At 48.7% G+C, this 14,642-nt stretch overlaps 1 protein-coding gene across 1 annotated transcript; it reads left to right on the top strand.

Annotated features, from left to right (window-relative positions):
- Positions 1 to 11,516: 11,516 nt before the first annotated feature.
- TBCC (tubulin folding cofactor C) lies at positions 11,517 to 14,114 on the top strand. The gene has a single exon (XM_045869917.3). The coding sequence runs from the start codon at positions 11,827 to 11,829 to the stop codon at positions 12,985 to 12,987; it is 1,161 nt and encodes a 386-aa protein (XP_045725873.1). The 5' UTR covers positions 11,517 to 11,826; the 3' UTR covers positions 12,988 to 14,114.
- Positions 14,115 to 14,642: the final 528 nt, after the last annotated feature.

Raw genomic sequence — 14,642 nt, 5'->3', positions numbered from 1 at the left:
AAAGAAGATTTTATTTTTAAGTAATCTCTACACCCAACATGGGGCTCGAACTTACAACCCCAAGATCAAAACTCAGAAGGTCTACCAACTGAGCCAGCCAGGTGCCCCTCTTTTGCCATTATTATTTTTTTTTTTTTCTCACTTGACGTGACTTTATCTCACATAATCTGAACATTATCTGAACTCCCAGCCACCACGAGGACATTGCATGTCACCATTCCAGTTTCTGGTGGGCACATGTTCTCGCCCCTGCTCTGTAGACGCCACAGGACCACCAAGACACCTTGGGGTGCTACCACCTCTTTCCTTCCTAGCCAGCAGCTCCCATAGTACAGGCAATGATTGTGGAGTGAATGAGTTAATGATAAAAATCTCAAGAATTAACCCCTTACCTGGGCTCACGGCATCATAATTATTCTAGCTTCAGGGACCCAGATTTCTCATTCTCGGTCCGTTTTGCCATTATTTTTAAAGATTCTATTTATGTATTTGAGAGAGAGAGAGATAACGAGAGCAGGAACATAGCAGGGGGAGTGGGAAAGGGAGAAGCAGGCTTCCTGCCGAGCAGCGAGCCCGATGTGGGGCTCGATCCCAGGACCCTGGGATCACGACCTGAGCTGAAGGCAGATGCTTAATGACAGAGCCACCCAGGCACCCCTCTTTTGCCATTTTTTAAAAAGATTTTATTTATTTATTTGACAGAGTGCACAAGCAAGCAGAATGGCAAGCCGAAGGAGAGGAAGAAGCAGGCTCCCCACCAAGCAGGGAGCCCGATGTGGGGCTCGATCCCAGGACCCCAGATCATGACCTGAGCCGAAGGCAGATGCTGAACCTACTCAGCCACCCAGGCACCCCACCTCTTTTGCCATTATTAAAAGACCACCATCCACTAAATGGATTTCATGACCTTACTGCATTGGAACTTATGGTCTGAAAACAGTAGTTTATAGTATTTCACAGAAAAGTAGCATTTTACGGCAAATAATGAAATCCTACCTAAAGAAGAGGACCTTAAAAATTCTAGGCAGACGAGTTGACAAGGAGTAAACTTTTTGCTTCTTATTTAACTTTCAACTGCCAGGACACTTTAAAAGCATTTTAATAAACAAGCATTTCAACAAAAGCCTTTAAACAATCTCAAAACGTTGTGGGTCACACTATTCCCTTTGCTCTGAAGAAGAAAGAAATTGAAGCAGAAAAGTTACCTCCACTCACCCTCACCCCCGCCGTCCCAAATCTATATTAAAAACTCACATCTGTTCAGGAATTAAAATTCAGCAATATCTTTTAAAGAATCTTAAAATTGCTGTCGCTTCAAACGATGACGTGCAGCCCAAACAGGTCCTGGCAAGGTTACCATGGAGATTAAAGGAGGTAATATAAGGGAAGTACATGGTGGCTCCTGCTGTCATCCAGCTTCCTGGGTTATCTTCTCTTGGATATGTCGGATCTCTGCATGGTCAGTGGGCTCAATCCCTCGCTGAGCACCTGCCCTGCTGGGCAACAGAGAACACAGTCCCTCAAGGAGTCTACCGGCTCCATCAATAAAAATAAATACCATTAACAACTAGGATTCTATACAAACTGGTGCAGCTACTCTGGAAAACAGGATGGAGCTTTCTCAAAAAGTTAAAAATAGGGGGACGTCTGAGCGGCCCAGTCGGTTAAGCTTTTGAACCTTGCAAAAAACATAAAAACCCTAGAACAATTCATTTATTCCTCCAATGGATAATTATTGTGAGCATCCCATGCCAGGCATGATGCTATATTCTAGGATTATGGGGTCCAAAAAATCGGAGACACAACCACAGCCCTTATGGTGTCTACAAAGAGTTTAGTGTTTGAGAAAATACTGCGCATTCCATTGATATTACATAACATACAACTGTTTTACACTCCCTTATCTGTAAAGGGAGGTAAGATTAGATCAGTGGTTCCCCAAGGTAAAGATTTCACAGATAGAAAGGCTATCATAAAAGAAATACTTAAAGGGACGCCTGGGTGGCTTAGATGGTTAAGCGTCTGCCTTCAGCTCAGGTCATGATCCCAGGGTCCTGGGATTGAGTCCCGCACGGGGCTCCCTGCTCAGCAGGGAGTCTGCTTCTCCCTCTGCCTGCTACTCCCCCTGCTTGTATGCTCTCACTCTATCTACAAGTCAACAGCTTCGGTGCCTCTAACTCAGTCTCTTTCCTGATCAGCTCAGCAAATACCCTCCTCTGCCCCTGGACTCTGTCTGTCCCTTTCCCTAGAAATGAGAACAAGAAGCCCCCGACCCACTTCTAATCAGTCCTAGGAGAGCTCTTGCTTCCGGCCCAGGTCTTCAGCCGTTAACTTGTCTATTTAACATCTTTTTATCATTCACTTCCTGTGTACCGGGCACTGTGCTAAGCAGACAGCATGGAATAAGACACATCCATGCTTGGAGAAGCCCAGGCTGTAGAATAAATATCTGTAAATAGACACTGACCTCACAAACTGATAGGCGTTCACCCAGAGCCAATGGAAGGGAGAATCCAGATAGGCTTCCCGGAAGAGGTGTATAAAACAGGTCTGGTGGGAGGCAAGGGCCATCAGGTGGAGATTAAGCAGAGGATCACAGGCAGCAGGACAAGGAAGCAAGCAGCGGGTCCCAAATGGAGCCACCAGCTCTCTCTCCAAACATGCTCTTCCTGGTTCACTGTCCCTTGCACCAGGATCACCGTGGACCCAGCTCCTCAAGCCAGAACCTTCCACAACTCTCTGCCCTCCTTTGTCCCTCACTTCTAGCGAGTCAGAGTCCTGTGTAGTCTTCTAAATCTCTCACACATTAACCGTTCCTTCTCTCTCCTCACTCCTCATCCTGGCCCAGGACCTCCACTTCTCCAGTGAGAGCCTCCAAACTGGTATCAGGTTACTTTTGCTCCAAGAGAATCCAATCCACACAGAGCATCCAGCCTGATCCTTTGTTAAAGGGGGGTGGTGGGGAAGGAGAAAGGAAAACTAATCTGATTCTGTCATTATCCTGCCGAAATCCTTCCCCAGTTCCTAGTGCCTTCAAGATTATGCCCAAAGTGCCTGACGGGATTGACGAGACCCTTGGTGGTCTGGCCTCTGCTGACTATGCTACCTCAACTCTGATCACCACTTCCAGCTTCAATGTGCTACAGGTCCTCTAACAGGGCGGCTTGCAACCCTGGCTGCCCATCAGGACCACATGGGGAGCTTTAGAAAACACCAGTGCCTAGGTCCCACTCCCCGGGATTCTGGCCGATGCTGGAAAGCCTCCCAGGAGTACGAACGTGCGGCCAGGGTGGAGGACACTGCTCTCGTGGAACACATCTTTTTCTCACGTCCAGGTCTACTGCCCTGTCTCCGTCGCTAGAGGCAGACACCAAAGCTCTCCTAGCTTCCTGGCCATCAAGCCGGGGACTTCTTGTCTGTCTTTCTCACAGCTGTATTTCTAGCACCTAGAACGGTGCCCAGATCGTAGTTGGTGCTCCGTGAATATCCACAGAAAGGAAGGATGAGTGATTGCTTTCCCCCTTCTCCGGTTAGATCTCACTCATTTTTTAGGATCCAGCTTAGATTTTCTAAAGGACACCCGCCTACACACCCCATTCCTCTGGTTTGGAGTAGGCTACCATGGGTGATCTTAGCACCCAAGATTTCCTCCATTATAGGATATATGCCACCACACTGTCTGCATCCATCACTTAGGCTGTAAGCTCAGAGGGGGCCCCTGTCTGCGTGGCCCCTAGCAGAGTGCCTAGCATATGGTGGGTGCTGATTAAGTCAGCGCGGCACGAGTAAGTGGAAATGGGCGAGCACGGTGTGTTGGTTGTTATGGCGAGTGTGGTGTGGCTGGAGTAAATAAAGGCAGTGGTGGGAGACGGAGCTGGGGACGTACACTTGGAACAGGCTGTGAAAGGCCTAGTATCAGCACTAAGGAATTGGAACAGTACTTAGACAACAGGGAGCCCGCAGAAGTTTTCAGTGAAGCGACACGATCAGTTGAGTTTTAGGGCAATCACTGGCTGAGGCCTGGAGGGCTGGGGGAACGCCAGGAGGCACGGGGCAGGGAACCAGATGGGAGTCTAGAACAATAGCCCAGGGAAAAGAAGATGAGGAGGGCGCCAAGGCCTGAAAAGAGGGCCCCGAACTGAGAGAGACAAAACAGTACTTGCGGATCGTGAGGCCGGGAGGGAGAACGAGGCACTGTCACCTTCTGCTTGGGAGCCTAGCGATGTGGCATCGGAGCACAGCTGAGTGTGGTGTTACAATCAGAGAGGCGGCGTTGAAAGCTTGGACTCGGGAACCAGGCTGGCTTGATTCAAATCTTAGCTCCGCCAACTTACTAGGTCTTGGTCCTGAGGAACTCACTGTCGCTTCTTCAGTTGTTCGTCTGTTAAATGGGGATCGTAGTAGTTTCTACCTCACAGGAATGTTAAGACCGAATGAGGTAATACACGTAAATGTTCAGCCATTGCTTGGCACACGGTGAATGCCATGTCAGAGTTAGCAGAACGATTTCTATGTATATAGCATGGTGGATTATCCGCAAAGATGGCTGCCAATTCCTTCCACCTCTCTAAAGGCCCGCTGCTCCACCCATCAAGAGGTGGAGTCTCTTTCTCTACTTGAATCTGCGCTGGCTTTGTGATTTGCTTTGACTAAGTGATCGCACCAGAAGCGACACTGTGCCAATTCCTGTCCGAGCCTTAGGAGGCCTAGTGGCCTCTGCTTATGCCCGGTTGGAAACCAGTCACCACGCAAAGCTTAAGTTCAACCACTGCATGCTAAGAGACCAAGAGTGAGGGAGAGGCCACCAGGAGGAGAAGTTAGGTGTACCAGGTGACAGCCAGCACTAAGGCCCCAGACTTGCGAGGGAGGCTGCCTTGGAGGCTCCAGCCCTAGCTGAGCCCACAGAATTGTGAGAAATAATAAAGTATTGTTATTTTAAGCTGGTAAGTTTTGGGATGGTTATGCAGCAACAAAGGATTAAAACTTACATACAGGAGAAGAAGGACATCACTAGGGCACTAAGAATTTAGACAACAGGGAGCCCGCAGAAGTTTAGATTTTAGACCATCTACTTCAGATGGGGCTTTTTTTTTTTTTTTTAAGATGAGGTATTTTGGGTAGAAGATAGTTCCAAGGATAGTAAATAATTACTTGGCAATATCTAGAAAGGTGTTGGCAGTTCAGGGTCGGGCTCAGTCTCGAGAAAGGCGAAGGAGGCAGGGATTGGAGAGAGGTCAGCACAAGGACAGGAGTCCTAGGAGAAGGTAAGCTGGCAGGGAGGCGAGAGGAATGAGAAGAGGGGTACCAGGAGAGACTCCTGGCCTCACGGGTATGTAAGGGGTTGGTGGAGAGAAGTCTGTGAAGGAGACAAGAAGCATCAGTGATCAGAGATGGACAGGGAACTAAGAACCAGGAGCTGGGCTTCGAGAAGAGGTACTGAAGCTCTTCGAGCTACAAACAGCAATGGGTTTGAAGTTAGGAGGGAAGAGAGCAACTCATTTTCAAATAAAGTGGCAGAGGCAGAAGTCGTATGAGAAGGGGCTAAGGAGGGATGATAACTGAGAAACCAGACATAGCAAATGTAGATTACGGTTTTAAAACTCTGTGGTTAGAACCAAATTCATAGAAACGGGGAGTAGACTGGTGGCTGCCAGGGGCAGGGGGTGGAGGGATGGGTGAAGATGGTCAAAGGGCACAGACTTCCAGTTATAAGATGAACAGGTTCTGGAGATGTGATATCTGCATGGTGACTCTAGGTAACAATACTGTATTGTGTGCTGAAAGGCGCTATGAGAGTAGATCTTAAAAGCCCTCGCCAGACACACACACAAAAGGTAACTATGTGAGGTGATGGATATATTAACTAACCTGGATATATTAAGTAACTCTTGTGGTGGTCACTTTGCAATACATATATATGTATATCAAACCATCACGTTGTATATCTTAAACTCACACAATGTTATATATCAAATTAAATGTCAATAAAGCTGGGGGGGAATTAATCTAATTACCTATACCCCCCATTTTTTTTAAAAAAAGATTTTATTTACTTATTTGACAGAGAAAAACACAGTGAGAGCAGGAACACAAGCAAGGGGAGTAAGAGAGGGAGAAGCAGGCTTCCCGCGGAGCAGGGAGCCGTATGTCAGGCTCCATCCCAGGACCCTGGGATCATGACCCGAGCTGAAGGTAGACACTTAACGGCTGAGCCACCCAGGCACCGCCCAAAATTGTTTTTAAAAATAGAACAGTGTAGGAGTGCCTGGGTGGCTCAGTCAGTTAAGCATCCAACTCTTGATTTCAGCTCAGGTCACAATCTTAGGGTCGTGAGATGGAGCCCCACATCAGGCTCTGAGCTGGGTGTTGAGCCTGCTTAAGATTCTCTCTCCCTCTCTCTTTGCCCCTTCCCCCTACCTTGTGCACGCACATGCTTGGGTGTGCTCTCTCTCTCTCTAAAAAAAGAAAACAGTAAAAACAAAAACAAAAACAAAAACCAAAAAACAGAATAGGGGCGCCTGGGTGGCTCAGTCGGTTAAGCATCTGCCTTCGGCTCAGGTCATGATCCCAGGGTCCTGGGATTGAGTCCCACATCGGGCTCCCTGCTCAGCGGGAAGCCTGCTTCTCCTGCCTGCTGCTCAATCTCTCTCTCTCTGACAAGTGAATAAATCTTAAAAAAAAAAAAAAAAATAGAATAGTGTAAAAAGTTTGTTAAGAGAAGGAAGAAAGTTAGAGCATCCACTTTGGTGGATGATGAGACAAACGGAAAATTGTTTTAAGTTGAGGGAACCTACTGGCTGGGATGGGATGCTGAAGAAGAGAGAGGAAAGATCCTGAAGGAAGAGAGGATGAGTTGTGGCTGAAGGTCCTAGGAACATGAAGGGGAAGGGATACAGAACTCAGGTGGACAGCTCTGCTTTGGGTGAGAAGGGAAAGACAAAGAGGTGGATCTTCACAAATTGTAATCGAGATGCGAGGCAAGTTCAGGTTCTCATCTGCTGGGCTTTCTCCTCTGTGAAGAGTAGGTAAGCTCATCTGCTGTCAGGCAGTGAGGCTCCTGGGAAGTGACAGAACTCTTTCTTTTTTTAAGATTTTATTTATTTGAGAGAGAGAGCGAGCACGCATGTGAGCAGGGGGAGGGGCAGAGGGAGAAGCAGATTCCCTGCTGAGCAGGGAGCCCAACTCGGGGCTTGATCCCGGGATCCTGGGATCATGACTTGAGCTGAAGTCAGACACAACTCACGGAACCACCCAGGCGCCCTGTGAAAGAAGTTTCACAAACTCATTGTGTGAGTTTAAGAAAGAGTCTTATAGGGAATGCATGAGGGACTGCCAGTGGCAAGCCTCAGATTCTTCTGGAGAAGTTGCCTTATGGGGATTCCCTGTCTTCTGAGGGTCAGGCTCTCAACACCAGCTTCTTTCCTCTGGCCTGCCCCAAACCCCATGTCCCTCCCCTGAACTGGTCTCTGGGAGGTTCTCATTCATTCCCTCATTCATTTTCCAAGTGCGTGCTGAACATCCACACCACCCAGCCCCACTTCTCTGGGCAACATACTGATCCTCTTCTCATAGAGCTTCCAAACCTTCCCCACACTTTTAGACACCCCTATCCTTTCCCTCCCATACCCAGCAGAGGACCTCACTGCCTACTTTACAGAGAACACAGAAACCATCCGACTCATCTGCCAATTACCAAACATACAATTTTACCTACAGCTGCACTCTCTCCTGCTGATACGGCATTTTTAAACTGCAGTTTAATTTAAGGGGGCTTGATCAGTATTTCTGAAATGCAGTAAGCAGAACAGAAAATAGTATCTAGTGAACATTGTAAGAGTATTTTCTGTTTCTTATATGGCCCAGTTAGCCCTCCCCAAGGAGGAAGGGGACTCAGTCTGTCTTCATTCACCTTGGCAGCCTGAGGGCATCTGTGGGCTCGGTGGGGGAGCACAGCAAGTGCTTCATAAACTGATGCTAGATTCATAAACGGCATCGGGTGTACAATGATGAAAATCGTTCCAGAAAGCTGAAGGGGGTTGAAGGGGAGGAGAGTGGAGGGCAGAGGTGGAAGGAAGGGGTTGCTCCTGTCCTGCTTCCCAGACAGACCTGGAGCCTTTCAAGGACAGCACAGCCTTCTTGCTGTCCTCTTTCCGGGTCAGAAAAGTCAGCAACTAAGTTGGAAAATTTGCCCAACGTTAGATACTTGGCATGTAGAGCTCTTTAATGAGTGCTTTATACCCACGATATAGTCAGTGTTTGCTGAAAGATGCCACCTCCTTTTTGGAACAGAGAAAACAGGGTCTGGACGTCTTTATTTGCCTGGTATCTCCCATCCACACAGGGTCGCCGAAAAACTCCACAGGACGGCAAGAGGCCTTATTCCTGGCTGTCCAGCCATAACCAAAGACTGTTTTCTGTGCTGAAATTCAGCTTTCATTTCCTGTGGCATACTAATACATGAACATTCACTTATGACATTAAAAGATCAAATGAGGGGCGCCTGGGTGGGTCAGTCGTTAAGCGTCTGCCTTCGGTCATGATCCCAGGGTTCTGGGATCGAGTCCTGCATCGGGCTCCTTGCTCAGCAGGAGACCTGCTTCTCCCTCTCCCACTCCCCCTCCTTGTGTTCCCTCTACTCGCTGTCTCTCTCTCTCTGTCAAATAAAACAAACAAACAAAAAGATCAAATGAATACAACAAATACTTAACGTCCAATACAGTATGGAGATGCAACCAGCAAAATCCAGACTGTGGGAAACTCTACTGAACAAATGATCAGGTTTTTCCTACAAAATAATTGCTGGGGGGTGGGGGTGGGGTGGATTTAAAAGTGATTAAAGTGATTGAAGGAACAGATCTACTAGACACATTGTGGGGAACTTTTTTGGATTCTTAGTCAATAAATAACTTAAAAAGGGGGGAAATCATAGGATAATCAAAGAAATCTGAGTATAGACTGGAACTCTGATGATGATAATAAGGAAATATCACTACATTTTTGGAATGCTGTGATGGTATGTGGTCATGTTTTAAAAAGGCAGTCCTCATCCTTTTGAGATGTATTGAAATATGTATAGATTGTAGAATATGAAGTATGACAATGTGTGGGATTTGCTGTAAAATAATCAGGGTGATGGGATGTGTAAGTGGCCAGAGTTTTGGAAGAAACCAGACAGTCAGTTGGTAACTGTCGAAGGCTGGGTGATGAGTACCCATCCCTTCACTGTCCCCTTTACTATGTTTGAAATGTTCAAGATGTTAAAAAGTCAGTCTCACAAACAGAACCATAAACCATAAATGTTAGTTAAATAATTTTTAAAGTCTGGAACACCTTAGGATTCTTTCAAGATGTCTAAAAGAGAGCAGCAGTCCTTGATTCACAAGCTCTTTGAAAGTAGGATTCGGAGCTCTGGCACGGCTTGCCTTTTGCCACATGTCACACTGTTGCCATGAATCACCCTCTCTCCTTGCATTGGAACAGGCTCTTCCCTCCCAGGAGCTGGGATCCCTTTCAAGGATGCACACTGAATTGACTGCCCTCAAATGTCAGAAAAAAGACCCAACTAGAGTCTGGCACTGCTAGAGGTTTTCCACCCTCCTATTGCTTTTGAACACAGAAATGTAGCTTCACCTTCTTATCGTGACCACCTAACCTTGGCTTGCAGCTGTGCTGGCGGCTGTAGAGAACCGTCAAGCCCATGCTTCATGAAGACCGCATCACTGACCCCTGCCCATTCCCACTCAGACTCCACACCAGTCTCTGAAACTGCCTTCAACACACAGGGTCAACAGGCTGACTTCTCCGTGTTTGTCCTTTACCTCTTTTTTTTTTCTCATAAAAGTTTGAACTACCCAACTTAAAATATTCAAAACTTCCAAAGTCTACTGGCCTCTATGCCAAAGCCTGTTTTGGGGCAGAAATGAAGTTCTTGGGAAGGTTTAACGACGTTCAATTCCACTTCTAGTAACAGACACTAACAACCACCCATAGATTCACTATGGCTAATACACAAATGTTGCCTCACGCACCTGCAGCTCCAGTAAACCTTGTTTGGCTACAAACTTTCTTAATTTGAGTGGGACAGTTTCAATTGCTGAAAAACTTAAGGAAGGCAGGTCAAATTTTCGTTTTTTGTTGTTTCCCTAGCAAAATAAATCTTCTTTAAACCTTCCTTGGTTAAATCTTTATAAAATAAAGCAGCTATTGCATTCCCCCGTATGACTCAGACAAGATAACCAGCTATACTTAATTCACCAGCCTCAGAACCAAACCTCACAAAAAGCACAAAGCCTCATCCAGCTTGCACATGAAACAAAGCAAACCAAAACCAAGAACATATACTACAAGCACAAGCACAGAAAATCTTCAGCACCCAACCCAGTTCCCGGTTCCCATCCACTGCACACACATAACACACGGGACCCCCCTCCCCCCGCCCCGCGCGCAATTTGCCGAGCGCTGTGATCTGTGCTCGCTCGCTTTCAGTGGAGAAATACAGGAATTTATGTGTTGTGTTTTGTTGTTTTAAATGGGAAGGGAAGGAGGAGAGTGGGGCGTGAAAAACTGGAAATGAGTCCTAATTCTCTCGTTTCCTCCCATCTTTCTCTGCACCAAGATGCAGATGTATCAGTGAAATTTCAAGTGACAGTTTCTTGGCCAAATACCCCAATTAGAAACGGTGGAGGCTGGGAACACGGTGGAGAGCAAAACCGAAGCCTGGCAGGGCGGGCGGGGTCAGAGACGCGCCCCGCGCTCGGCGGCCTGCACGGAGCACGCGAGGTGGCCGCGCGCCCGCAGCCGGCGGCGTCTCGCCTCTGAGCGGCCGGTTGCCCGGCGTTTTGCTCGTGACTGCGCCGACTTGGCTGCCCACTCACACCTCCGGCTGCTCCGGACTTTCGGCTAGGCTCATTCACTTCCGGTGACAAATCCCTCCCACCACCTCTAGAAATAATGTTAACATTGCCCCCAAGGCTTTCCTAAAGACCGACGGCCGCACGAGGAGCCGCAGAGCCCGGGGCTGGGGTCTCACCCAAGCAGCTGCGGAGGGAGTGACCGCGAAGGGCGGGGGGGGGGAGACGTGGGAGGAAGAGGAAGGGGGTGTTGAATCGCACCTTCCCCCGCCCCCACCCCTCCGACTGCAGCAATTGGCCAAAAAAATAGTAATCCGTTTTTAGACAGCCCCTGGGCCCCCGGAACCCGGTTGCAGTTGAGAAACCCAGTCTCTCCCATCCCGGTGCCCCTCGCCTACTCCCGCCCCCGTAAGTGCCTGCGGGAATCGAGGAGAGCCCAGGCCACGCCGAACCGCAGCGGCTGAGAGGGGAAGGCGGGTAGAACGAGGGTTTGGGGGCGGCAGGGATGGGTTGGGGGAGGGGGTGGTGGAAGGGAAAAGAAAAAACCAGAGGCATGCAAGCGGCTCCCTAGCCAGCTGTTCCAGCTGCCGCTTCCTCCAGCGCGGGCCGGGCGGTGCAATATTCCCCCCCCCCGTCCATCTTTCTCACCACTACCTGTCCCCCCCACCCACCATACGCACACATTCCCCCCACCAGTAGCGGATCTCCGGCCTGTAAGGGGGTAGTAGGGAGGAGCTGGGGGGAGGGGGAGGCCTGCGAGTTTCTAACCTTGTTCTTATAAACAAACCCACATGTGCAGCTGCCGCTGCTGCAACTCACCCCACAATCCCGGATATAAGTCCTGCCCCTTTAAGAGGAAAAAAAGCTTCCCCCTCCTGTCTCCCACCCCACCCACCCACAAGGACCTTTGTCTCCCCACCCCCCTTGTCACTCGGCCCCGCCTCATGTCCCCGCCCTCTCCGACGCGGAGGAACCAATGGGCAAAGAAAATAAGGCCGGGGCTGACGTAAGCGTGTCCGGCCAATCAGAGGACGCGTTGGTGGGAGGCCTCACGGAGGGCGCGCCCGGAGGAAGCAAGGTAGGAGAAAGGAAGCTTGAAGTCAAGATGGAGAGTGCCAGTTGTTCCGCCGCCGCGGCAAACGGGGCCATGGGTTCGCAGCGGGACCGGAGCCTGGTGCCTGAACGGCTTCAGAGACGAGAACAAGAGCGGCAGCTGGAGGTGGAAAGGCGGAAGCAGAAGCGGCAGAACCAGGAGGTGGAGGAGGAGAAGAGCGACTTTTTCGCCGCCGCCTTCGCTCGGGAGCGAGCGGCCGTAGAAGAGCTTCTGGAGAGCGGGGAATCCACGGAGCAGCTGGAGGAGGCGGCCGCTCGGCTCCAGGGCCTGCAGAAACTTCTCAACGACTCGGTGTTGTTCCTGGCCGCCTACGACCTGCGGCAGGGACAAGAGGCGCTGGCGCGGCTGCAGGCGACCCTGGCCGAGCGGCGCCAGGAGCTGCAGCCCAAGAAGCGTTTCGCTTTCAAGACCCGGAGGAAGGACGCCGGTTCGGCCACCAAAGTCGACGCAGCTCCTGGCACCCCGGCCGCAGAAGGCATCCTGGCCTCCCCGCCGCCACTGAATGAGGGAGGCATCGGCTCCAGCTTTGTCTTCGGCTTCTCCAATGTGGAGTCCCAAGTCTTGGAGAAGCGGGCGGAGGAACTGCACCAGCGCGACGTCCTTTTGACCGACCTGAGCAAATGCATCATCAAACTGTACGGCAATCCCAACACCCTGCGGCTGGCCAGAGCCCGAAGTTGCACGTTGGTCTGCGGCCCGGTGTCCACTTCTGTGTTCCTGGAGGACTGCAGTGATTGCGTGCTGGCCGTGGCCTGCCAACAGCTCCGCGTACACACTACGAGAGACACCCGCATCTTCTTGCAGGTGACCAGCAGGGCCATCGTGGAGGACTGCAGCGGGATCCAGTTCGCCCCTTATACCTGGAGCTACCCGGGCATCGACAAGGACTTCGAGGGCTCTGGTTTAGATAGAAGCAAAAATAACTGGAACAACGTCGACGATTTCAACTGGCTGGCCCGGGATATGGCTTCCCCAAACTGGAGTATTCTTCCTGAAGAAGAGCGAGTGATCCAGTGGGACTAAGCAGTTGTCACTGTGTTCTTCGCTCCTACCAAATACTTCCCATGTGGGACCTACTCCTGCTAATGGGACCTCGGCGTTTACTTAATTGTTTTCATACTTTGTATGTTTTCAGTATTTTAAGGCTTGAGATTGTAATAGGCTCCTACTTGTGATTCCCATTAAATTCACGACAGGTCTAACACTTTGAAGCCTTTTTCTATTCTGGTAACGTGTAGTAGCTTTGATTTGACGATGATAGTTGGAAGCAGTAAGAGGAAAAGTGTGGGTGTGTGTTGGTTATTAGTGATTTGTGGTATTTAAAGCTTGATAACTGTAAATATTTAATAAGTGAATTTAGTAGTGCTCTAGTAGGAGCCAGTTAATGTAAAGTATGGTATCAAACCTGTGCAAAATACTAGTAATTGAGAGCTCTTGAATTGAAGGTTTGACTTCCATAGGTACTACTCAGCAGGGCGGTGGAAAGACTCTGGTCTTCAGGTACACATTAGCTTGGACTTCTGGAATCCAGCTACTCATCGACTTGTTTGGATCCAAAGTTTTGGCACCAACCCCAGGAGGCTCATAAGTCTTACCAACTGTAAAGTCAAAATAATTATAGTTACCAGCTTTTTTTGTGCCCTTAAAAGGTCATAGACACTGTTCTGAACACCTGACTCATGTAAACATGACTAAGTCCAAAAAATCTTAGGAGGTAGGTTCTGTTAGCACCATTCTTCCTGTGAGGTAGGTGAGTCGCCTGAGTCACACAGCTCAAGTGGACTGGGATTTGAAACCAGGTAGTCTGGCTCCAGAGCCCACTATGTCACATAGTGATTTTGAATAGTGTTAGTTGAGTTAGAGAGCTTCCAAAGTCATTGAAGAGGGCAAATTGCTCTTCCTAAATTCCCAGGAATAAATATGCTACATATCCTCACAAAAACATCTAGCTGAATCTTCATTTTTTCCACTCATTTTGCTATAATTTTCCACTATTACAAATTTGGCGTTCCACTCAATGTTATCACCCATTATTCTTAAATGGAAAGTTCTAAGAGTTGCAAAAAGCTTTTTTGGGTCTAGTGGCCTTGTAACTGCAGACATGATTTTTAATAATGACCATAAGTATTAAAGTGCTTGTAGTACCTTAAGTATTTCTGTGTTCTATCTTGTTCCAAAAAAGAACTTAAGGTGGCTTTTAGGATATGTGAACAAGCGTAGAGTCACCCAGGCATAATTGAAGCCAGTAAAAAATGTGGGCTGCCAAGCTCTATTCCTTAGCTGGAGGTGAATCTGGAATTTTTTTCCCTCAACTATTGGCTGACTTGAAGCAATCCTAATCATTTCACAATTTGCAACATCTACAAAGAAAAGGGGTAAAAAATGTATTGCTTAGGAGAATGAATTCTGGTAATAAAAAGAGACAACCTGGGGGCGCCTGGGTGGCTCAGTCGTTAAGCGTCTGCCTTCGGCTCAGGTCATGATCCCAGGGTCCTGGGATAGAGCCCCATATCGGGCTCCCTGCTCGGCGGGAGGCCTGCTTCCTCTCTCACTCCCCCTGCTTGTGTTCCCTCTCTCGCTGTGTCTCTCTCTGTCAAATAAATAAATAAAATCTTAAAAAAAAAAAAAAAAAAAAGAGACAACCTGGAATGAAATTCTCAACGTAAGAAACTAGGACT

This window comes from Mirounga angustirostris, unplaced genomic scaffold, assembly GCF_029215605.1.
Source record: "Mirounga angustirostris isolate CCGP_5_RB_7025 unplaced genomic scaffold, mMirAng1.0.hap1 SCAF_8, whole genome shotgun sequence".
NCBI classification, from domain to species: domain Eukaryota; kingdom Metazoa; phylum Chordata; class Mammalia; order Carnivora; family Phocidae; genus Mirounga; species Mirounga angustirostris.
The sequence above is the reverse complement of the archived record's forward strand: the minus strand, read 5'-3'. Positions and strand labels throughout refer to the sequence as shown.